Here is a 24539-nt window from a genome sequence, read left to right on the forward strand (position 1 = left end):
GCTGCTTTTTTTTTCCCTTCTGTGTGCATCCCGGGACGTTAAGTCCAGTAGTGGTTGCAAGCTGGCCGCCTGCCAGCAAGAGGAGACTGACAACGCTTATCCTCCTAAATTTAGAGAGGGTTTAAAACTAGCTTCTAGGTGATTAATGTCAGACCTGGGAAGGGGCTGGAGGGGAAGAAGGGCAAATTGTAGCATTAAAAGGCTGGCTGATCTTGAGTGAATCCTATGCCTCTTCTCCAGCCTGCTTGTTCCTGTTACTCAGAGTAAAACTGAAACAATCAATGCTGAATGTCCTGAAACAAGTACTAGGGGAAATTTTAAAAGGGTCTGAAACACTTCTAGGCTTTACGTTTGTGACAAATTGTCGTGTAACCATTCTCTCACAGCTAAGTGGGCACCGCTTTGGCACACTGAGCCTGCACCCAGACTGTCGAACACTCAGAGTTTAAGCAAGCGTCTCCCTATCTGGAGACTTTTGCAAAAACCAGAAAAAAGCGAAGAAAGAAGCCCCAGAGACCAGCAGCTGTGGTTAATGAGCTGAACATTATTGAACCAGTTGCTTTTCTGCCCAGTAGAGACTTCGGTTTATACTTTGTCCTTATCAGTTCCTTCATCGCACAAAGATCTGTAGGTTAATCAGAGCTGCCAGGAAAGCCAAAATGTGAAGGCCTAAAAGGCAGCTGCCATGCAAGTGCATGGCAGGAAATCTGTCTCTGTAAGACAACGCACATTCCCTAGAAATAGCGTCGGGGTGCCCCAGAGACAGAGCTGTTGTTGCTGTTCCACAGCTCTTGTGCTGTCGTGGTGAAGCTGCAGTCTGGTTACGCACAGGGTATTATGAAACATTTCCCCCCGAAAGCTGCAATGTTTAGTAGGGACTAAATGTCTTTTTTTACAGTTTTCTCTTCTGACTGCTCAGCTCAGAAAGTGCTGCTGAAGGGGTATCACACGCTGCTGGATTCACGTTAAACAGTTAAACAAACCCTCCAGAGGCCAGTTAGTGATGAGCATGCAACTACTGATATGCCCAATCCACATGTAAACGTTTGCCATTTCTGGGGGCAAAAGTTCGGGAGGTGGAGGGAGGTGGCAAGGGGGTATTAACAGATCTTCCTGGTATTGGCTTAATCTTTCCTGAAAAAATGAGGATTTTTTTCCCCCAACATCTCATGGGTACTTAATCTGACTTTTTTTGGGAGATAATACTTAGAAAATTGTAAGCCTGACAGAGGATGTGATTAATGCTGTTCATATCTGTTGTGTTTGCGTGTGTGAAGGATCGCCTGTTCTTTGTGATGGAGTTCGTAAATGGCGGGGACTTGATGTTCCACATTCAGAAGTCGCGTCGCTTCGACGAAGATCGGGCCCGGTTCTATGCTGCAGAAATTATTTCAGCCCTTATGTTTCTCCATGAAAGAGGCATCATTTATCGGTGAGCTCTGCTTTCATTCGTTCTCTTTGTCTGAACCCCACGGCTGGGATGATGGCTTGAGTTTTCTGCTTGAGTAAATAACTGTCACTTGCTGCCCACCAGGAACAAGTTGTCAGCTGGGATAACACTACCTCCACTTTCCCACTGCACAATATCCGAGGTGCACCCAGCTTCCAGGAAGGAGTGAAACTTCTGGCTGCTCTGTTGTCTGCGGGGAGGGTATTCCTATGACGTGTGCAGACACATAGAAAACAATGCTTTCCTTCCGAGGCACGGGATGTTTGTGTTGGTGTCGGTTCACGTCGCTCTGCAGACTTGGCTGCTCATCAGCCCAGAACTGCCCCTGCTCTGCCCTACCAGGTGCCTGTGTTCAGCACGGGTCTGCCTGGCTGCAGGGTGTTAGCTGCTGAGCGACACGAGCCTCCCCCGTGCTGCTCCGGGCCTGTGCTGCTGCTGTGGGGCACGTATCAAACTGATGACAAAGGGGCAGGCGTTCAGAGAAACCTTCCTAGATTTTCTGGGAGGTAAATACAAGCAGCTGTTGCCTTTGCTGCTGTATGCCTTGTTATTTAAAGGCTAATCGGTGCTGGTTATGCCCAAGTGTGTTTGTTTCCCCGTATTAGCTATGGGACTATGCTTAAATCCTATTTATTCAACGTACGTATCCAATGCCATTCAGCTCAGTTACCAATTGTCTTTTCGTTCCTGCCATGATCCAACAGCAGGAGGTTTTCCTTCCTATCCACGTCTGTGTTTGGCATCTTTGTGTTTGCACCAGGGTCAGAGCACCATTAGCCCACATCTCAAGGCTGTTCTCAGGAAATGTTTTCCCGTACGTAGCTCCCTGCTTTTGTCCTCCCCCTGTACCCAGGAGGGCAGTTTGGTTGTATTTTTTCCTTTCTGTATTGCCAAACACCAAGGCATGGACCAGCCAGCGTGGATCAGCCAGCCTGTCTGCCCTTCCTGAGCAAGATAACCAGCATCTTTTGTGAGAGGCAGAGCGAGACCTGTTCTGGAGTGGCACAGGACCCTAGAGCAAGGAGATGCCTGTACTGCGACAGTCTAGTTAAAGAGAAAGGTTTCTTTCTGACATGCATCGTATAATGCCCCTGGCATCCTCTTGCCCAGAACATTGGAAGGAGGAGCAGTCAGTTGTTTTATTTGGATACAGCTACCTGGGTTTTGTCAGCAAAGCAGGCATATTTGGGGATGGGCTGCTGTGACCCTGCCCAGTCCTACTTGTGGCACGCAGCACGGCGCAGAATAATGTCGCCTCTGTTTTCAGTGCGTGGGTACAGTTGTACAGCAGGACCCGCATCTGGTCCAGGGTGGGAGCAGTTCCAGTGCAAGTCAGTCTCTGTATCAGACTGTGGGTTGGGCCAAATGCCATTTGATTTGGGGCTTTGCACAGTTCAGCCCAGGTGATGCTGTTCTGTGTTTAGCAGGGTGTTTTCCCATATCGATTAAACCCGCGCAGACAGACTAGCTGAGGGCTAAACTGGCGAAAGGGCCAGGGGTGGTGCGGAGGGCGATCTCCTGTCTGATGGTGAGATTGAGATAAATCAAGGAACTGCAACTTCTCTTTCTCTTCCTAGCTTGAGTTCCATAAGAAACAGATGGTCAGGTGAAGATAGAGAATATCACATTATTTTTAAAGTATGAAACCATGTGATACATGTGGCACAGTAAAATAGAGGAGTATCGCCGTAATATTCTCCAGGTCCTGAGAGTATGAAAACTACCAGTGATGTATATCCCATACGTATTGAGCTTCTAAAGCACAGTGTTTGTCTGCACAGAATAGCAAATCTACTGATTCTACAGCTGGATTTCAGTCTGATTCTTCCCTCGTGAATAATGCCAGCTGCTGAAGAGAGACCCTGCCAGATAAGTACGCAAATGACATTATCCTCGAACTAGTGACATCCAGTAGTTATTGTCAATCATTCAACAGCAAAACTGTGCCTGCACATAATGTAATGCCACTTCGCTTCCAGCTTTTCCTGTACCCTTCAGCCCGCTGCCTGTCACAGGGCAGGAGTAATCGATCCCTCTGGGTTTTGGCACTCTTCAAGTGCTGCTGTAATTCGTGATGGAAACTGGAGGAGTAATTGAAAAGCTGCTTGAACAACTGCATGGGCTTTGATCTTGGTAGGAGACTGGTTGAGCCATGGAGTCAGGTCAGTTCAGCTGCAATGGGTAGATGTAGCGGGTGAGGGTTTTGTTCATGTTTATTTTATTTATTTATTTATTTATTTTTAATCACCAGGGAGACTCCATTCTGGAGGGTGTAAGGGGAGAGAGCTGCTTGTCGTTGCTGCGTTAAGCTGAGGTTGCTTATGTTGGGTCACAAATGCCAGGCTTTGGAGAGGTGTGTGAAAGTGGGCACCAGGAGGGAGCCTGCAGATGGGAAGGAAATACTTGCAAGGGAATCATTGCATTCGTGTAAGAGGGTTTGATGTATTTATTGTTAGAATATTGAGTGCTTTCATAGGAAGCTGGGAGGAGTGGGGAGAGACACCACGAAAAACCTGACCAGAAAGCGTTGTGCCAGAAGCTGTTCAATGAGCCTCTTCTGGATTCCCGGGGTCAGTGGAGTAAGTCACTAGCCTAGAAATACCCTGTGTCATATGTTTTTCTTCTGGGCTGGCCTTTCATATAACAATCCTGTATATCCCCACTCCCCACCCCTCCAAGATTAAGCAATTCAGGAGACAGCCTGCATTTACCAACACAATGACTCTTCTCCTGGTACGTCAAGCTTTTGCAACACGTACTGCCAAAAGCTGGGTCTTCTCTCCTTTGAAAAGCCAGAGAAGCCTGGGAGAGAGCACTCAAAGTTCATCAAGAAGTAGCTGAGTTGTGTTGCTTTGGGCTGTGGTGGCAATGCTGGTAACAAGGAACGTTGGGTGTTTGCTGAGTCCTTCTCCAGCCACATGTTCCCAATTTGAAATATCTATAGAATGGTATTTCTGTATTTTTGCTACTGTGAGGCCATGCCCATGGAACGGGGTTCCTTGGGCAGATGGTGTTGGTTGGATGTGACTTTCTAACATTGCGGTCAGTCCTGGTGCTGGACTGGTGCTCTTACAGGCTGATTTGATTTTCATGTTGCAGTTGATGTAATTTTCAGTGGTCGCCCTTCACTTCAGTGAAAGTCTGCTTTTTGTTACTAAGCCTTGCCCAGAAAAGAAGTCCTATAAATGTGTGAGTGCGTATTTATGTTTGGTTTTATTTTTTTTAGGGAGCTTTTAGTTTCACAGTGTGTTGGGTTTTTTTCTTCTCATTTCCAGCACTGCAAAAGAGGTGGCTTTCTGGCCTTAACGAGGAAACATTTCTGGCTTGCCCTAAGCTGAGGTTTAGCTGTCATCTCAGCAGTGCCTATTTATAGTTGCTTTCTGAAAAAAAAACGTTGACAAGTGTAGTGTGGTTCCATATCCTATCATAGAAGGAACAAAGCTAGAATGAAAGCAGACATGGAAATGAGCTTTTCAACGTACCAAATCATGGCATACTCTACACCCCTAACCACAGAAGGGTAGGACAAGGACATACTTAGGATCAGCTCATGATGTACGCTGCCAGAAAAAGGTTAGGTGATAATCAAAGCTATTGTAGATAAAATCTTTGCTCGCAGGGCACTCTTCTTGCACGGCTTCGTTCATTAAGGATGCTTCTAAAGGAAAACAGCATGCTGGGCCCTCTTGCAGGTTGGTAGGTTTGTTTGTGATTTTTATGTAAAGCCTCTGTGACCTATTTTTCTTGAGGCAGCTCTTTCCCGACTTTCACTTTTCAGTTCAGCAGTTCCCAGGCTGTGGGAAGCATATTTTGGCTTCTGTGCATGCCAGGAACAAAACAAAACGGCATTCACAGCTGAGCAGTATGAGACTGCACAGTGGCTTACACGGAGCAAATGAGCTGCTCCACTTGCAGTCTCTAAAAACAAAGAGATAGTAAATAATTATGAGGCTTTATAATTTTCCTTCCAGGTAGCAGTATGTAAGAATGGCTGATCTGCCCTACTGCCCTCCAGTTCAAACCTTGCGTAGGGTGGTGTACAGCTTTGTTGGTGGCCATGTCCCCTTGCCAAGGTCACCTAGAAGGTGTCCCTGAATAATGGCATCACACCTGCATACTGAAGGCAAACGTAAATGTTTTCTTAAACTGGGTTGTCTTGAGGGGGGAAGGGGTAGGGGTTTGCCCTGCGGACATTTGAGATTTCAGAAAGGTAGCAGCCTTTTTACAGCAACGTAGAGCAACGAACCCAACCTGCTGGCATGGTCTTGGTTTTTATGGTGAACTTTCTGCCTCTGCAAGTGTATCTCCTGAAGGGTGATGAAACAGTTGCTTTTTGGAATGTCTCTGCTGTAGGTGGAAGTGACAGAGGAGATGGTGATGTACCTGAACTAGCCTTGGGTCAGCAGTTACCTGGAAGCAGAAGCAGTGTCACACGTGCACCCTGCACATCAGGGCTGGTTTTGCCAGTGGTTGGATAGCAAAGCTGGCCCAGCTCACCTCTCAGCACAGCACAACGGCAGGTAAATCTTTAAGGGTACAGGCAGTGTGGCTGGTTAAAAGCCAGAAGCACTAAAAGGCTGGGCTAGACAGCTTGGGAAAGGACTGCTTTTTTGGATGAAAAACCTTTTAATTCTGAGGGCTTGTGCTAGTTAGCTTATTCCATTGCCATTATGGCTGTCTGATTTCTGTTGCGGGTGGCCTGTCTAGAGATCCTTGGGGTCTGCTTGTGCTCTGTCAGGCCTCTGAGCGTGGGATGGTGTGCAGGGAGTCCCTGTGCTCTGCTGTGGCTAGGCTCTGAGATAAAGGCAGCAAACCATTAAGTAGGTCCTGTGACTTGACTGTGTTTAATAGCACGCACGGTCCCTTTGGAAGGCAAAAGGTAATTATGCAGTTACCCAAATAAGAACGTGGTCTTGTCTTGGAGCTGAACGCTAGCTCTTGGGGAACGTATGATAGGCTCATTAATGGCAAGTGTTTACTTTCTTGTGTGTTATCCGCAAGCATCGCCTTCCTGTGTGCGGTGCTCTTCACAACAGGGAAAAGCTCCTCCTCCTCTGAGATCTGCAGAGATTGCTGGATGCCGGCCAGGTGTCTGAAATCATCACCTTCCTTAGCGCAGGAGGCCCGTCAGGTCTGCAGCTGTATGTCTCATGACTGTTGGCTTTTATAGGCAATGAGTTTTTTGCAACAGGTTAATTCACTGCCAATTCAAACAGCGAGCCTGTGACATTTGGAGGAAGGTTTACATAAGCCTTTTAAGGAGACCAGTTTTGCTGGAAAGACTCTTATTAACTGAAACAACACTAAAGTTTCTTTCAGCAAAATCAATTAAAAATTACATGCTGAAAACAGAAGCTGAATGCCTTTCGTAATTACACAGAGCCACTGCTAACAGAGCAGCTCTTATGAGCGTGCTGTTTGCTTTTTCCATGGGTCGGGACATTGTAGACATAGGATCCCTCATGTTCTCTCTCTGTTTCTTTTTTTTGCAACTGGCGATTTTGTTTATTCTCATCTCACGTTGCCCTTTTTCACATCTGGAGTGAGATCTGGTTTCTCCTGAAGTCCAGAGGCTTTCCCCAGGGATGTAACTTGGCAGTTGGGCTGGGGCTGCTGCTGATACCGGCAGTGCCCTGCAAGGCAAACCGATGGGCTGGGAGGCTGGCTGGGGGTTCCTGCTGCTTTGCTTAGCTGCTGTGCAGAGCTTTGCTGTCTTAGCAAGTCAAGGTAAATCTTTGTTGCACGAGGTATTTTAAAGCCGGATAACTCTGAAAACTGTCGGGTGAATACGCTACGCTAGATGCACCTGGAAGTAGTCTTTTTGTGTTTGATGTCTCCCTCCTCCCCACCCGGGTTTGGGATAACCTCAGCTGTGGGGTCTTGTCCCTGTTGCTTTGAGACCTCGATGGGATCCTGGATTTGGTGCTTTCCTGAATCGGGGCCAGGAGGACTGGAGTAGATACATGGAAGCAGGACCAAAAAAAAAAAAAAAAAAAAGAGGGGGGGATCTACATGAGAGTAGCAGAAAGAATGAAATATAAGCTGATTTTATGGTGAACAAGTGAAGCAAATCGGCTAAAAGCTGCAAATTGGCATGGAGTAGCATACCAGCAGCCCAGTCCCTACAGCAACTGCTTAGTGTAGAAGAGAAATTTTCATGCTGGAGTCCCTGAAAGTGCTTCATTCAGCTTTAGAGAATATAAAGGAATGTCTCTCAGGGTGGGGAGGGTGGTAATGTCTGCAGCTATCTTATGTGAGAGTCAACAGCTCTGTAGGTTGATTTGTGCTTATAGGGGGTACATCCACTACATAATTTCTCACTAACTTGTGGCTGTTGCATGCTTGCAAGCTGAGCTCTCGAATGCACTGTTTAAAGTGTTGTTTCTCTGCACTTGATCAAATGGAAAGGGCAGAGACAAAAACCAGCCTTTCACGTTTCCATGTCATGTTTAATCAGTCACTGTGCCGGACGGTTCAGTCCTGATTTACAGTTATGCTTACGAAGAGCAGTCCTGTTTTGAGATCCACATATCAGATCTCTGTGCCCCATTGACTCCACTGTATATAGTCTGTGAACTTTAATGCAACTTTCCACATGACTAAGGACCGCTGAATAGCCTACAGAACTTTTTGGCTCTGCTAGTGTCTACTTTTTCCTTTATGCTTATTTAAAGGGATTGATTTGAAACCTGCAAACCCTGCACATGATGAGTTTGTATAAATCATTAAAAACAGAGCTCGAAGGGGCCTCAAGAGTTTGTCTGGTTCATCCAGCTGCCTCAGGGCTGGATAACCTCTACCTAAACGCCTGGCCCTGGTACTTCTACTCTTGTTCTCCTTTGGCGCAGGTTTACTTTTGTGTGTAATAACTTCATGCTACGCTCTTGCAGACATGGACTCTCACTTACCGAGTGCTTGATGTGAGAGCTTGGTGCTTCTTGGTAACTCTGGTACCAGCAAAAACAAGCAATATTGCTCATCTGTGGCAGGGGTAAGCAATTAGACGTGAATTGTATTCTGATATTTCTGGTGACTACTGCATCCTTATGAAGGCGTTTCACAATTAGAAAGCTTACAGATACAATACAAGTAGTCGCTGTGCATAATGAGCTCTTAAATGAAGAAGCCCAGAATTAGACTCAGATTTTTAGGTCCCAGAGTACTTGGAAATATTTAGGTTCAAACTTCTGAAAATAAGAAATGATCTTATCTACAAATACTGCTTTTCTTGCATTCTCTGTTCCTGTTTGAAGGAGTGAAGGGCATGAGAAGGAGAAAAAGTAAAAATAAAAATATTTTAATTTTAAGAAGTCATGTAAAATTTATTTTTTAAAACTGCCCCAAAATATTATGGCTACCTTTTTTTTATCCAGAACTGCTCGCCTGACTTTTGATTTGTTCCCTGATACCAAGGGCACTCAGGCTAATAATTTTAAGCACCCAATTTTGAAAACTTTTGCTCTGAGATCTCCAGAACCGCCCAGCATTAATCCAGTCGTTTTGTTGATCTTTGTACCCACCTGCATCCTAGAAATAACATTGAATCGAGGAAGCTTTCAGCGTGAATGTCAGAGAATATGACCCATGAGTTAGCATTCGGGAGACTGATATTTATAGCTGAGGAAAAGGTCCCTGTCAACCTTAATAAATGTTCTGTACAGTGTTTTTAAAACAAAGATTATGCCGACAAAATGCTGTTGCATCTGCTCCCTCGGACTTGCTGAAATGGAAGATTTCTTGCAACATGACATGTTGCAGTGGGTGAAGCTGCGAGAGATGTAAGAGTGACAATGAGAAAATCGGTGTTGTTGACATACTTGGCCTGCAGCAACTGCCATCGCTTTCCAGGCAGAATTTGACTTATTCTCGATCTGTGACAAGATCAGCTGCTGACGTTTCCTTGGTCAGTAATCCCAATGCCTAGATTTTGTTGTTTATGCCGGTGAGCATGTAGATACGCCATTTTTATGCAAACGGGGATTTTGTAAAGTCACCCAGCAGCTTTTATTATCAGTGGAGCAATTGAATCATCTTGCCTTTAGGTTCTAGTTCAAAGTCATCAGCTGTCTGTAATGAGTACATAAATAAAATAGAAATAATTATGGTAGAAAATTTCATCATTATATTGTAGCACTGCAGTAATTGCTGTCAGTTTTGCGTTCTGAATTTCTGTGGAAGAAAATCCTAAAATTTTACTTTTATTCCAGAAAAAAAATAGATGAAAATTTCCAACTGTAAAGTAACTCTACAAACTGGAAACTCCAGGTGCTGAACAGCTCTGCTTCCTTAGCAGTGTTTATCCATCACTGTAGCCTGAGCTTCCCTAAGCCCCTCAAGAAGCAGCAGTAGGCAATATCACTGTGTGGTGGCTGTCGGCTGGAGTTGTCAGCCTGGCCTTGCCGTGGAACAAGGAGCTCATCTCGTGTCCGTGGTGCCCTGGGCAGGACAGCGAGCGTGGCTTTGCTTCTGCCCTCTTCATGCCAGGGGGTTGTAGCTAGCTGCTGGCACAGGCCGGGATGCAAATTGCAAAGCTTGTTCCCATGGAGCAAGGGGAAAGCATTGCTCATCATTTGGCCTCTGAGTCATAACACCTTTGCTGTTAATGGGATTGAGATCCTCCTGTTTATGAGGCTGTGCCTAAAGGCACAATTTAGTCTCAGAATTGTATTACCCAATTATTATTCCACTAAAGCTAGTGGAGATATTCCAGCTGACAACAATGGGAACAGGAGCAAGCCTTCAAGTCTCAACTATATACATATATACTGTATACAAAGTGTGATACATTCATAACCGCAGAGATACACCACGCTCTGAACTGATTTCTTCTGAATCAATTAAAGTTTCAGAAGCGTGATTTATTATTAACAGCTCTAGCAGCTTTCACAAATCTCTCAGCAGCACAGGAATAGAAGTGCTCCTGAATCGGGAAGATTACTTCCAGCTAGGAGAGTTTATTTTCTAGCTAAATCTCAAATCCAGGCATACCGCCCTGCCACAGTTCATCGAGTTGGGATGCAAATGTTCGCATCTGAACCACCAGAGCAGCGAGGGAACGTGGGACACTGCGAGGTGTCCCGGCTCCTGGATCCGTGCCATTTGGGGGCAGGCAGCGGCGTTGTGGTGCCTTGTTGAAGTGTGTTGTGGAGGAAACTGAAGGGGGCTAGAGGAGAGGATGAGTGAGAAAGCAGGGAAAGCAGCCCGGGGAAATTGTCATGTGTAAATCCCTGCAGTAAAAGGGGCGGTAGGAAGCTGTTCCTTCAAACTTCATCATCTTTCAGACAAGGCCGAGTGTGATGGCGCTGTGCAGCCGCAGCACATTTCAGCAGGCAGGCGCTGTGGGACACGTGTCAGAGGCTGAGCCAGTGCGTGGCATTTAGCAAGCGGGCTTCAGGTTTTCTCCTCCCCTCTCTGGATCTAGTTACGTTCCTTTTGACATTTACCTGAGTAGGAAAACGTAATAAGCAGCAAGCAAGGTCCTGTATCCTCATTGACTTGTGCCTAAAAGCTGAATGATTGTGCTTTGTATTTCAGTTTGTCAATATCTCAGGAATTCTTAGGTGGTTATCAACGTTTTGGGGATTTTAACACAATCATATCAATTTAGTTTAGTCATTGTCTGCATGTTCTCTTAATTTTTTCCTCTTGCTTTATAACCGTTCTTCCTAGCTGGAGCTTGCCATTTCAGTATTTCTTGTATCACTGGTTCAAAGCCCGGTGCCCAAGCAGCAGCATTACAGCCAGACTTTCTGCATTCAGCCTCTGCTGTGCAAAGGGAGCAAAGATCTTGGCAGTGGGCTACCGCTTCCTGCGTCTCTGCCCAGCCTCGACATAAACGAGAAAGCCAAAGAGCTGCTGTGCCTCTGGCCAGCTGGCCATGCTCCCAAACAGGCAGCCCACCCGCCGCGGAGGTCGGAGCTCTGCCTGGTTGCTCTGCCCCAGCACCAGCGACCTGGGGCTGCTCCTGCTGGTTCTGCTCTGCGGGGACTTGTCGGGGCCAGGGAGGAACCCACAGGAGGGCTGCAGCTCTCAGTCTCCCTTGTGCTGCTCGGGAGACAGCGAGCCAGCAACTCTGGCTCTGGCTGTTCCCGCTTGAAGCAGCAAGGTTTGTCCAAAAACACCGGGGAAGAGGAAACGGCCTCTGTATCCATATTCATCGCGGGCTGAGCGGAACGGGGGCTGAATGCCGCGATTTGTTTGAGGGACGAATTGATCACGCAGACAGAGCCAGCAGCGGATAGCTTTACGGCGTGTGGCCCAGCTCTCCTGTGTGTCCTTCCTTCCAGACCTTGCTCTGAAGGGCCCGAAGCGGAGCGGCTGGTTTTGCTTCAAGGCAGCCTCGTGCCTTGAGCTGCAGGGTTAATGGCAGTGCTGTGGTGGCCGACTGATGGCAGCCGGTCTGCTGGTGGCAGGGTTGGGACGTGACCAGTGTAACTCACAGCTGATCTCACCAGTTGTTCGGTATCCCTGGAAAAGGCCTTTATAGCACCGTATTTGCTAAATAGATAGCTTTTATCTGTGAATGAGCCACTTGAAACACATTTTCCTGTCAGTTCTCAGGAAGGCGATACTTACCTGTGCTTCTTGATGGAAATCGTGATGTTTTGGATAGGAGTCAGAGCAAAGTGGGACTGGCTTTTGAACCTCTGAAGACACAAAATATCTGCAGTTTGAGTGGGCAAAGGTCTGATTCATGAGTGGAAAGTCTCAGTGTTTTTTCCCCTTGCACTCTTTTAATCTAGTGAAATTGCTCAGCTCACTGATAGCCCAAATTGGTGACTAACCTGACAGCAGTAGCTCCAGGGAGAAGAGAGAGATTTTGTGCGATATAAATAATGGAAAACTGTCTTGAAGCCTGCCCTATTTACTGCAGCTCAGCCTTCCCACTCACAGCAGCCTTCAGAGTGCTTCAGGACGGGTGGCATCCCCCAGGCCACTAGGCAGTCAGGTGAAGCTCCTGCTGGAGCTCTTTGGGGCTGCTTCCCAGCACCAGCTGGTGGCACATCTTGAGTGACCTGATCCCCACAGGTCGGGAGGCACCCTTTTTTTTTTGGCCTGTAGTGGTAGGGCCACTCACAGTATCAGCCAAGCGAGTGGCTGTGTCCCAGGTGCTGTTACATAAGGAAGAACTTCAACATTCATTGTGTGTCTTGGCCCTAGCATTAATTCTGTCACTCTGGGCACCAGATGTAGTCTCAGAAGTTTCAGCGTGGCTTCTGCAAACAAAAAAACAACAACAAAACAGAAAAAATACCCGCACTTTATTTTGCAGCCAGTGGGTTCCAGTGCTTTCTCCTGGAGCATCCCCTTGTTTGGGACATTTTCCCTTCGTTTCCCTGCTGCTGAGAAGGGACAGCAGTTTTTCTGCAGAAGTTGCTGAGCACAGCTAACACAATAAAGTATTGGAGCTGCTCAAGTCTGGCAGCTCCAGTCACACCGATGGAAAAGGAAAACGTAAATGTTTCACTTTGCTCTCGGCCACCTTCCTCGGTCCGATGGTCCGGAGGAGGGATGGCCAGGCAAATGGGGCACACAGTTGGCCGTAGAGGCTGTCGGTGGCAGAAGCGTGTGCTGAGCGAGAAGAGAGGTCTGTGTAGATCATGTTCCCACCCTAATAGCTTTCCCCCCCCATCCTCGTGCAACTGAAGTCATTAATGCTCGTTAAGCCAGGATGGAAACAAACCCAAACAACAACAGTCTACAAAATAATTTGGTCTCTCCAGACAGTTTTTTTTTTTTTTTTTTCCTCCAGTGAAGCAATTAGTCTCCTGTCGTCCCCTTTTTAGCCACGCTGAAAACAATGGGCTGGACAATAGCGATTCCCCTGGCAGGGCAGCCACCCGATCCGCCTCAGTTATGGGAAAGGTGAGCCGCCTTTCCTCGCGTCTGTTTCCTTGCGTCTGTCTGTTGGGAGGAATCCCTGGAGAAATTCCTCACCTCTCCGTCTGCCTCCGAAAGCCCTGTTTTTGCGCAGCCCCTCCTGGTGAGTCACAGCCCTGGGTACAGATAGGTCTCTTTTCCTCTCAGCCCACTGCAGGGTTAACCCTTCTGTGGTTCATGTGCGTATATAAGCCAGCCCACTCGCCGGCTGATGATGTGGATTGTGGGTGCTGGAAAATCGTGAAGTAATGTGTGGTTTGTACCAATGACAAGCCAATATAGCGCTCGCACGGCGGAGAGGGGGGGAGATTTTTCCAGTCTTGCTCATCTGTGTGGTACTTGATTCTAGGAACAGCTCACCCCGTGCGATGGGACAGCGCTGCAGAGTAGGAGAATATGTGAGATGATTAAATGCTTTGGAATTCGGCAAAAAGCAGGGCATGTGATGGAGAGCACAGGGGCCAGCTGAAGTCCTGTGGCAGCACCACGAGCCTTGGCACAGCTTTTCCAGGGCGATCTGGGAAGTCTCTTGGTTCCCTTAACTGCTTGTGACATGAGTAAAGTGAAATGCTGTCCTCTGCCCACGGTGAGGGCTGCTGCAGGGCCATGCTCTTGCTGCTGGGGTTGGTTGTAGCATGTGGAGAGGCACTGAATGCCCACGCTGTTGCTGCACCATTACCAGCCCAGCACCCCAAAATCACCGATAGGACAGAGCAGGGAAGGACAGGTTGGGTAGGAAGGTACCACGGCCGTGCTGCTGGAGAAGAGGCCAGAGCAAGGTGGCTTACATCGCCGTGAAGAGGAACCTGGCTGTCCTTCGCTTATAAAAAGCAACCCCGCTGCTACCTCAGCAGCTGGCCAGTGCTAAACCTGAACACGCTCCTTCAAAGATGCGGGAAGAGGCTGAGCCCGGATCCATGTTCTGTCTCATTTCTGCACATGGAGTAACAGCCACGGGCTTGCTAGTCAGGTGCCAGAAAAAGCTCCAGCTGCCCAGGGCAATCAAGGGCAATGAGGAGCTCTGCTGGGCTGGCTGCTGGTTTTAACAGCAAGCCACCGCATGCTTGAGCAATGCGTCACTGGTGCTGGAGCTCGGCGTCTGTGGCATGAAGGAGCAGTGCGGGCACCAGAGCCGTCAGGCTGCGGAGCACTTCGCCTTGAGGTAGAAAGAGGAGATGGAGAAGTGCTCAGTGAAGAAATCTGACCCACAGCCTCATCTTTGGATGTGCAGCAGAAAGCGGTTTTGCCCAATCCCCAAAGCTTGGGTTAGCTCCGTGGCAGAGCCTGCTGCATTCAGACCACACGCTGCGTGTCGGCTGCGACACGTGTCGACACGGTAACTCTGTGTCTGGGCAGAGCTGCGCTGGGAGCACGCTTTGGTTTCTGTGGGGGAATGAAAGGCTGATGATGAGGGTTTTCTTCTTGTTGGGCGTTCTCTGCTTTGAGTCACTCCAGCAGTGATGCAGGCTGCCAGTGGCGCCAGGAGTGAGTGCGAGCGCTCGGTCAGGGGGCAGAGCACCAAATGCCCGAGGGCTGAGCTCCAGGTAGCAGGGATGGCTGTGGAGACAGGAATGCGTGTGGAAATGCAGAGATTCAAAACAAGTAATAATAATAAAAAAAAAAAAAAAACCATGGCATGGGCTGAAGAGGAAGCAAGCTGGGTTTGCGTTCATATCACTGTGGTGCTTCTCAAGTCACCGCAGGGACAATGCGGGGTGGGAAGTGAAAGTAGGCATGCGTTTAGAAGCTGATTCCCAATGCGCAGGGATGTAATCTTGATGTGAAAGTAGCTGCTGGGTCATGGTGTGGTTGCTTTCCTGTTGTGGTCTAGCGCAAAGTAGGCTGCAGCACCATCCCCGCCATCCCCACCCAGTGTTCTCTGCTCTCGCCACCCTACCATGGAATCATTTCTCATGCAAAATGATGAAGAGGTTTGCAAACCATTTGTAAAGTAAAGTGCTGTGAAGTCTGCCTGAGAACAGAAATGGGAGACAGATAAACCACGTGTGTGTAGCGTCCCCAAAGTGCAGAGAGGACGCAGGTCACCTATTGCTCCTTGTCTGCCTAGCCCATCTAGAACAGTGCCAGGAATTCATCAGCTTTAATGTATCTTTTGTGGTTGATGCATTTCAGCATGTAAAAATTAAAATAATTCACTTTTTGGTCCTTTTTCTCGGGACAGTAGAGAGTCTTTCTGCTTCCCCGAGCTTCTGTGGTCTTCCATTAGTCCTCAATCAATTATTTATTGATGGGGAGAAGATCTGAAAACAGCAGCCCCATCTGAGAGTAGTGGTACTTGACTGTGTAGATGGGTCTGGTGTACTTGGTGACTGAATCCACTGGGATTGTCAATAACATTAAGAATCACTTTCCTGCCACAAAATAAAAATATACCCTTGTCGGTGGAACGTGCTAAGCTTTGATGAGGACATGAGCTAAAAAACAATGCACTTCAGATGTCACTTGGGTGTTTGTACCTTTAGCAAGCACAGACAAAGGGTTCTTTGAAAAACTTCGTGCCTTCAGGTTGGCTGACTTTGGTGTTGCGATAGAAAATGTGTATTGTTGTGCAGTTCTGTCCTGTATAAACATGGGACGTTCAGATACAATATCATTAATTCTAACAACTTTTGATTTGAGGTGGTGTCATCACAACTCTCAGCAAAGATTTCTCTGTTTTGCCTGTTGCTTCTTGCCTCCCTAGATTAAAAATAAGGTCAGTGAGGATTCATGGTGTCTTCTTCCAGTAGAAAGGGATTTATAATCAAAAACCATAAGCATATAGTAAAGGATAGTGTGAAAAAGAGGGACCTGACAGTTTCAGATCTTCCCCAATTAAAACAGTAAAACCTGAGGGTCCTGAGATCTGTGGTGTTGGCCTGCAAAAGGGTGAGTTAAGAAGAGTTGTCACAGGTACCTTTCAGTAAGCAAGGCGTCCTGGTCCTGGAAAGAAGAGTGAGCACACAGAGTCAGAGTGTGAACTGGCTCTGAATCAGCCGACTGAAAGGCACACGGGCAACATCCCCAAATTTCCAACATAGCTAGAGCTCGCTGCCCGCCGAAGTTAGTCATTATTCCCATTCCTGTCCTGAAAGTGCCCCTTGTGCTTCCTTTATGCAAACTTCCCGGTCTCCTTCCTGGAGTTGGTGCTCTGTGTGTTGGATTATGAAAGGAGAGGGGCTCAGAGACAGGGCTTATTTTTCACTTTCTGATTCATTTGTTTCGCGTCTTACGGGAACGGGGAGTTGGCAGCCTTCCCTGCACGGTAACCGTGTCAGCTGAGCATTGACTCCTGCTCGAAGTTCCTTCTGCTTTGCTTGCAATCGGGCAGCAAGCTAAGGCACCTAATTTGGTAACTTAAAAGGCCTTGCCAGCTGGTGAGTCAAATTTTAGAGGGGCTGAACTGCCTTGGGAAAGCTTCCCTGTCCCTGCGCGAACTGGAGAGGGAGCCCCGACCGAAGAGACTCATGGGCAAAGGAACTGACGGGATGGGACAGGCCGGCGTTGTTCATGGGTGGCTTTGGGTCTGGTTGCTGCCAGCATGGCATTCGGGGTGGCACATGAGATGCAGTCTGTCCCTCTCATCCTGCTGCAAAGCTGGGAGGAGTCCCCAGAAGTGGGAGCGGGATTGCAGGGAGCCCGGCATGCCCAGCCAGGAATTGCACCCGGCTCTGCCCTGCTTTTCCAGGATCCTTGGGCTTTGCAGAGCCTGGAGTGAATCACCTGTAATGAGGGAACAGCAGCAGTAATCCACATGAAATGAGAACCTAAATCGTGGGATAATGACCCATTTGCTAGGCTCTTGCAAAGACTTCTTCCATCTGATTTCACTGCTGCTATTTAAGCGATTGTTGTGGCGAGAAGCGGAGAGATCAGAGCAGTCAGGAAAGCACTTAGTGTGCCCACGGGTTTGCCGGAGTCTTAGAAAAAAATAACCAATGATATCAGGGATGGTCTCAGTTCTTAAAATACAACAAACATCTCAAGACAGCATCTCCTGGGAAGTATGTTTAAAATTTGTTCCAATGGGGGCTAGACAGTACCCCCTCCGGCACAGTCCGTGCATTTTATGCCCACAATGTATCACTAGCACTGACACAGCTCTTTCATCGTGTGCATAAAAATTCTGTGGGGATGGTGAGATTTTCAAAACCATCCATTCTGGCCCAGAAAAATGATTCTTTGAAAGTTAATAGTAAATTTGGCAGTGGAAATCCAGAGACCAGAGCAAAGTGCTTTTAAAAAATCCCATCTGAAAATACAGAATACTTTTGCCTTCAGCATTGTTCAGTCAATTATAGAAAGGAGATTAGTGCCTATAGCTTTAGCTTTATAAATCTGGATCTGTAATTCAGAGCCTTAATAAGGTTAAGTAATTTTTTTTTTTTCTCCTAAGGGCTTAATCCAAAATCGAGCAAACCTGACAGGATATCTTCTGCTGATTTCCCTGGATTCAGGATGAGGGTCAGAGTGGAATGAACCTTAGCCGTTGATATGAATATGGAGAAGCCTGACTAGACATACAGGTTCAGTTCAGGAGTGTCTTCTTCCCCACAAAGCCCTGCTGGCATTACAAATACTAGTACAGGTTTGTTTGCTGCCCAAGCTGTTGCCAGAGGCAGTCTGCACACATGATCATGATGGATGGTGCCACTTCTTTTTTTTTTTTTTTTTTTTTCCTTCTGGTATTTCCTTGAGTGAAACGTCCTTCCTCAGAGGCTGAGTGTGGGGAGGGTAGATTTCACGAGCAGCTGTGAGATTAGCAAGGAGAGCTCAGGAGAGTCGCTTTGGTTTGAGCTACCGTCTAATTCCCCCAGGGCAGGCTTAGTGGCAGACGGTGGCGAAATGGGGACGGGTGGCTGTGCTGCTGGAAAGAGGAGCCTCTTGAGCAACGTGGTCCTGCTCTGATCCTGCTGGGACAAGGCCTTAGAGCAGCTCTAGGGTGGGCTGTGGGCCGCTGGCGATGGTTAATCGTGTTGGGTAACTCTTCCACTCCATCTTGAAGCACTGAGACCACATCGTACTGTGGGCACAGGCCTGATTTCATTTTAATTTCTGTATCAGGCTTTGAATCGATGTTGCTCTATTTTTGTCAAGGTGACATAACAGGCTTATGCTTTTAAATCTCTCTTGGCACCTTCCGTCATAAGTCCACATCTTATTCTTGTTCACGCATTTGGGTCTCAGGTCTGTTGTACACCTCCTGTGAAAACCTCAGGCAAAGGGACTCACAGAAAGAGGGGTTGTGTTTTGGATTTTTTTTTTTTTCTCTTTCCCTCTTTTTTTGGCAAGGATAAAATAGCAGCTCTGTTGGGAGCAACTCAGCAAATGATGGTTTCTGGGCCAGCAAATTCCAGTGTTGCTGCCCAGTGGGACCGAGGAGTCTATCACAGGACTAGGCAGTCAGCCTGGCAGCTCATCCGGAGAGGGTGTGCGCGGCGTGCATACCAAGGCTGGACACGAAGCCTTTTTCTGTCCACCTCTCTCCTTCCTGCACCAACTGGGAGGACGTTTGCTCTGGGATTCTGGGAAATACCTCGAGTGTAACTCCTTTTTCCTGACAAGAATACCACATAAAAGTGCGGCGAATAATGCATGTATTGTATATATGTAATATATTTAAAAAAAAAAAAGTATGCGCACACATGTGGACATATAAATATATACGGATTGCGCCATCTTTGGGATTACTCCAACGTAGCAATCTCCAGCGCGTCTGTGTTTCAGCAGTAATGACCCCGGCTCTCTGCTGCCCCATTTCACAAGAATGTCCTTCTGTCCTTGTAAAGCTGCCTTTGGAGACTGCCATTAGCTCTCTGCCAGCTGCCGTGGATACGGTAAAGGGGAAGCTCTCAGAGGTGTGCCTGACCCTGGAGGGACTCGCGGCACCTGTGGGGTCCCCCTGGATCTGTGCCCCTCGGGTTCGGACCCACCAACGTGATGGGAGCTTTGTGATTACACATTGTGGTGCGCCGAGGCTTTTTGTAGTCTGTGCCTGTATGCTTTAGCCTACCACTCTAATTTAACTGGAGGATGAATCACGCCCGTTCATCTCAATAGCAATGAAATCATGTCAGTAATTGTGTTAGCTTCCACAGACACTTTGCTGAAGTGCCCGGAGGGAGGGGAGGTGGGACTGCTGATGTTTCAAACCGTCGGAGAGGCCCTGGATCCCGAGCTATATCCCAAGAGAAGCCAGCCCCTTGGGCACGAGCAGCAGCCCGGGAAGGGACCGGCCACGGGAAGCGGCTCGCGGAGGGACCCCACCAGCAGGAAGGGGTCAGGCAGAGAGGGAGCCTGGAGCGCCGGTCCCAGCCCGTCTCCGCCAAACCCCAAATGGTGCTGCCCTAACCTGGGCAGGTGGCTTGCAGGAACTTGTCCTTACGCTTGGAGGGCTGCTTGACTTTGAGATTAAAACATAATAATAGAGCTCCTGGATGCAGGTGCTTGCCAATCAGGGTTTAGGCTGAAGCCCAAGCGGCTGAGCAAGAATGCGTTTTAAAGCTTAATCAGTCTTCTCCTGGGGAGTGCATAAGGCTGATACAGATTGCCTTTGGACATGCAGATGGGCACAGATACAGGGGGTTGTGAGGATCTCCTTGTCCTGCCTGAGTTCAAACACCCACGTTGCCCTCCAGAAGGGCCCTTGGTTGTGCTTTGGCTTCAGTTTTAAGAGGTCGGCCACAGGTCCTGGCTTTGTGTCTGACCCCGACAGGAGTGCGTGTTGCATCACCGTGTGCCAGCCTGGTGTCTGCGAGAGAGGTGGAGCTGCTTCGGAGGCCGGGTGGCCGTAATCCATCACGCGTTTCTCCCGATGCACAGGGCAGAGTGTTTCAAAAGGTGTTTGTGCTCTGTGCCAGGGTAGGTGGGTTAGGTGAGGCAGAGAAAGGGCACGGGGCTCCGATGTGCTCTGCTGCATTCCCCTTCCACAGCCACGCGTGGGGTTGGTAGATGTGCCGTGGTGGGCTGAGGGCGTAAAATCCCCAGGAATGGTGCCGGGCCCCTGGCTGGAGAAGTGCTCAGGTGCTGAGATGCCTGTGGGATCGACCTTCCCCGTGGGCCTCTGCTCCCTCCGGCCGCACAAAGCAGCCAACAAGGACAAGCGGCTGTTAGCTGTTACGCGGCCTAGCAGGGAGTGATGGTTTTCAGAGTTTCACACACTTGTACTGCTTACACTGGGTCTGAATGTTACTCTTGTGTCATTATGTCATATTTCTGCTTTTACTTTGTTTCTGAGAAATGCAGAAGTTCAGTTTGGAGCCGCTGTGGCTATATTTAAGGCCACTAAATGGCTGAGTGTGGTCAGCTTTTGAAAATAACTTCTGGTTGTTAGGACAGCGAAGAAGGGCACCTTGCTCTGTTTCATTCCTACTTTCTGATAATTATGCATTTATTTAAATATACCGGGAGAGATCTTCCCTTCATTGCTGTCCTATGACATCGCACTGCAAGTTGCGGTACGCCTGCTGTGGTCAGCCTGTCTGTGTGCACACCGGCAGTCTGCAAGAGTTTGCCACTGCAACTCAGAAGTTGGTTGGAAACCAAATGGAACATTTTCTGTAGCCACAAGAACGTTTTTTTTTAAGAAAACTAGAAGTTGAATTTACATTTTGCAATCCCTGAGCTGTATTTTGGTTTACCCCATGCAGTACCTGGAAGGATGAAGCATGCAGCTGTGCCATCCTCTTCCTCATTTAATTGTAAAGCTGAGGCTGGGAGAGATCAGGATTGCATCCCCCAGGGGTCTAGGGACTGTGTTGTGAAGCTGTGGGTGCGTAAAGTAAGGCTTACTGTACCGGCATGTCAGCCCCATGGCTGCACTCTGGTTAGATGTTGTACAACGGCACAGTATGGTACCTTCAGGTCTTCCTTCGGTTCTGTGCTCTCTGTAAGCACAATGAGATTCTTGGAGATATGGTGATTTTCCCCTTTAAAGAACCACAGGAGCTGAATTAGAACAAGCCTCCAAGGCTGAAAGGGAGTAAAAGCTTTTTTTCAGCAACAAACCTCAGGCTTTCAAGCTGTCTTCCCAAGTTCGGTGCAGCTTGATCTTTTTCTGATCTCTGCTTTGTGGCTTCCTTTTTCAAAGGCTGGTAACCTGGTTTTTCATTTGTGATTTCAGTATTTCTCCCTACCCTACAGATGTGGCAGCAGCTAAACAAATATCAGCAGCTCAGACTGGGTTTTTATGTCCTAGCTCTGGTAGAATGTATTGCAAGTATCTTTAGCCAGTATTTTCTACTACCTGCTGACACTCAGCTATACCAGTGCTTAGGAAATTTGCTTCCTTAATGAATTTCTGGTTATAGAAATTAACTTGATCATAAAAATAAATAATGCCTAGTTGTTATAAGAAGAATGTGGGAGATGTGAACCATCTTCTGTGAAGGAAATTTTAACCATCAGCAAGTTCTCTAAAACACATGAGATTGGAAATTAATTTCCAAAATTCCTTAATTCCCTTCCCAGCCTTAGATTCCTATTCCAAAACCAGTGGAAATGGCATTGTGAAACAATTATTTTCTTTGAGTTTGGCTGTTGAGCCCCTAAAATTCAGTGTGGGAAGGAAGGAAGGAAGAATAGAAAAGAGGGAAGAAAGTTGTTTCAGTTGGGCCCAAAATAGTTGTTAGGACTTATTAAAAATAATTTTTTTCCAAGAGAATGCTGGTTTCAAGTAAAATAAAATATTACATTTTTAGTGTTATGTTTGTATGCAAAGGAAAATTAGAACGCTGTTAGCTTCTCATGGTCGTTTAGAGACCTCCTCCTGCTCCCCTCATGCAATGGAAGTGTTGGTTTAAGTGTGTTGTCCACAGCATTTGGAGCAGGGCCTCCGTCTTGAGAATTCTTCCTCTTAGTTAAGTATCTTAACAACTGTGCTATTCTGTGAGCTAAATGTCTTTCATTCTCCTCTGCTGAAGTTGTTTCATTTTACAAAAAATAATTACAATTTCACTGGAGCGGCAGGAGCTGGAAACGTGTATTGCTCTGGCTTCCAGAGCAGGCAGTAGAAACACGTTTTTCTCCATCACGATGGAGATTTCAGTATTTCTACAAAGTAAAATGACTTCAACAGAAGAGATGGAGAAAAATGAAAACCTAGTCTCTGCTTGCAAAAGGGGTTTGAATGCACATTTGCTCACTCCAAAGGTGTTTCCAAAGAGGTATCTAAATGACCTTGCATGCTGAAGAATAAATAATCAAAATGTTTGCATTCAGAAATGCCAAAAATAAATCATTTGGCTAATTCCAGGTTTGGGTATTTTATTTTAATTGTATACGTACAATATAAGTATGTATGCATATTTTCACATTTGACTGCACCGTTATATTAGTTGCAGCTACATTTGTGGCTAGCTGCTGCTGCTCTGTATCTGCATCTTTTGTGACTAAAGTATTTGCCTTGAGATGGGATCACTGAGCTTTTACAAGCTTTAATCTGGGCTTTGGGATTACCAAACCTAGAAGAACCTTGACATGAGCAGTTCAAACTGGAAGCCATTTTCTGCTGCCCCCACTCCTGCAGAAAAGATCCTTACTACATGGCAAAACAGTGTGGTGAAGCCAAAAGAGGGGAAAAAAATACAAAGCGTCATCCTTTAAAATATATTTCTATGTCATAAGTGAGGTGGTTTGAGCAGAGCAAGTGGCAGGTACTTGTATAACACCTATTCACTGGCAAAACTCTGGTGCAGGGGAATCATATTTGATGTGCTTCAGAAAGGACTGGATCATCTGCAATTGTAATTGCATTTTTTTACGGATGTCAGACTCTAGTGGCAGACGTATAAAGAACACCTCTTCCAGCGAGTGACGCTTAGGCAGCTCGTTTTGTCATTTCTTCTGGGTCTAGAATAAAACGATGCCGTTAAGCCGATGTGCCGTAACTGTGTGCAAGGACAAAGCTGCCTTTCTGAGTTGAGATGAAGTCTGTTTTCCAAGGGAAGTTTGCCAGCAACAGGCTTAAGGCAGAGCCTCATCAGGACCTTAGAAATGCAGCCCTCAGAAAACCTTTCTGCTGTTATTGCTTCATCGAGCTGCTAAAAATATTGAATGGAAAATGCAAGTATTAAGGAAATGAGGTAGATCTGGGCTTTGTGAGCTGGATGGCTTCCAGTTTCATCAGCTTCCCGGAATCCTTGCTGCTCAAATGAAGAGCTCCTTGTAAATCTTAGAAACCTGTCAGTGTTTTTCCTCTCATGTGACGGGCCTGGCTCACGTGGTGGGACACACGGGGAGCCCCGTCAACGTAAAGCAGCGAGCACCGGGCGTATGACTGCTGGAATTGCTCGGTGCAAATGCTGCATGCCATGTGTGAGCTCTCCCAGAGAAAGCTTTAGGCTGGGCCTGGAGTAGCCGGAGGGAGCTGCCTGCTGCCATGCTGGCCCACGAGGCCTGCGCCAACGGGACCTGTGGGGCCTTCTTCTGTGGGCCCGGCAAGGCACTGAGCAGTCCCTTTGGTCGCGGGAGGTCCTCTTCTGAAGTGAAACACACGTAGCGTGAGCAAGTGAGAGGAGATCAGTGGCTTGTTACCGGTTATGTGAAAATGGAAAATGCAAGCTTTAGGTTTCACGTTTCTGGAAAGAAGCCGGGAGAAGCCAATAGCCCAACTGCAGGAGGAGACAACAGGCGTTCTTAATGGATTTAACATGCAACGCGGAGCAGCCAAAGGGCTGGGGGTTTGCCTCGTGTGGTTAAAACTCTACTAGCTCAGCGAGAGGCAGACAGTTGAAATTTAATGGCAATTACATCCATAGAGCCTCTCTGGGAGGATGCAGCAAGCGCTGAGCGCTCATGCACCTGCAGAAGCTCCTGTGTAATGAGGGCAGTGCGTTACAGAGCCGGCAGGGTCTGCAGGCTTCCTGCAGCACGTCCTGTGGGGCAGAAGCTGCCAAGTGGCAGAGCATTCGGGGATCTGGTCCGGAGAGCAGGCCCCGTGTTGCTGCAGCATCTTGCCTCTGCTCCTCAGGCTCCGTGTGCGGGACAGCAACCTGCTTATTCGGCGCAGGTATGTGACTGCGTTTCTGCTGGCTCAGACGTACTGAAGGTGTATTTTGAGGTATTCCCAAAGCACGCCAGGACATGGTGGGTGTTCTGGGGAGTGGGGGGGAAGTTTGGAAGGGGGATCTCCAAGCAAGTTCACCAAAATTCCCCTTCCAGTCACATGTTTAGGTGCACCCTCCCCCAGAAGTCAGACCTGCCCAGGACT

At 47.6% G+C, this 24539-nt stretch overlaps 1 protein-coding gene across 3 annotated transcripts in view; it reads left to right on the top strand.

The window, feature by feature from the left end:
* Positions 1-24539, top strand: part of PRKCH (protein kinase C eta) — a 116560-nt gene that overhangs the window by 69500 nt on the left and 22521 nt on the right. For all 3 annotated transcript variants that reach the window (XR_005820784.1, XM_040560568.1, XM_040560569.1), the window contains exon 10: positions 1278-1432. Coding sequence is in view for 2 of the 3 variants with exons in the window: in XM_040560568.1 (XP_040416502.1) it covers positions 1278-1432 (155 nt within the window). In the remaining variant the exon portion in view is untranslated. The remainder of the gene's footprint in view (positions 1-1277; positions 1433-24539) is intronic.

The sequence above is a fragment of the Cygnus olor genome, chromosome 5, assembly GCF_009769625.2.
Source record: "Cygnus olor isolate bCygOlo1 chromosome 5, bCygOlo1.pri.v2, whole genome shotgun sequence".
NCBI lineage: Eukaryota > Metazoa > Chordata > Aves > Anseriformes > Anatidae > Cygnus > Cygnus olor.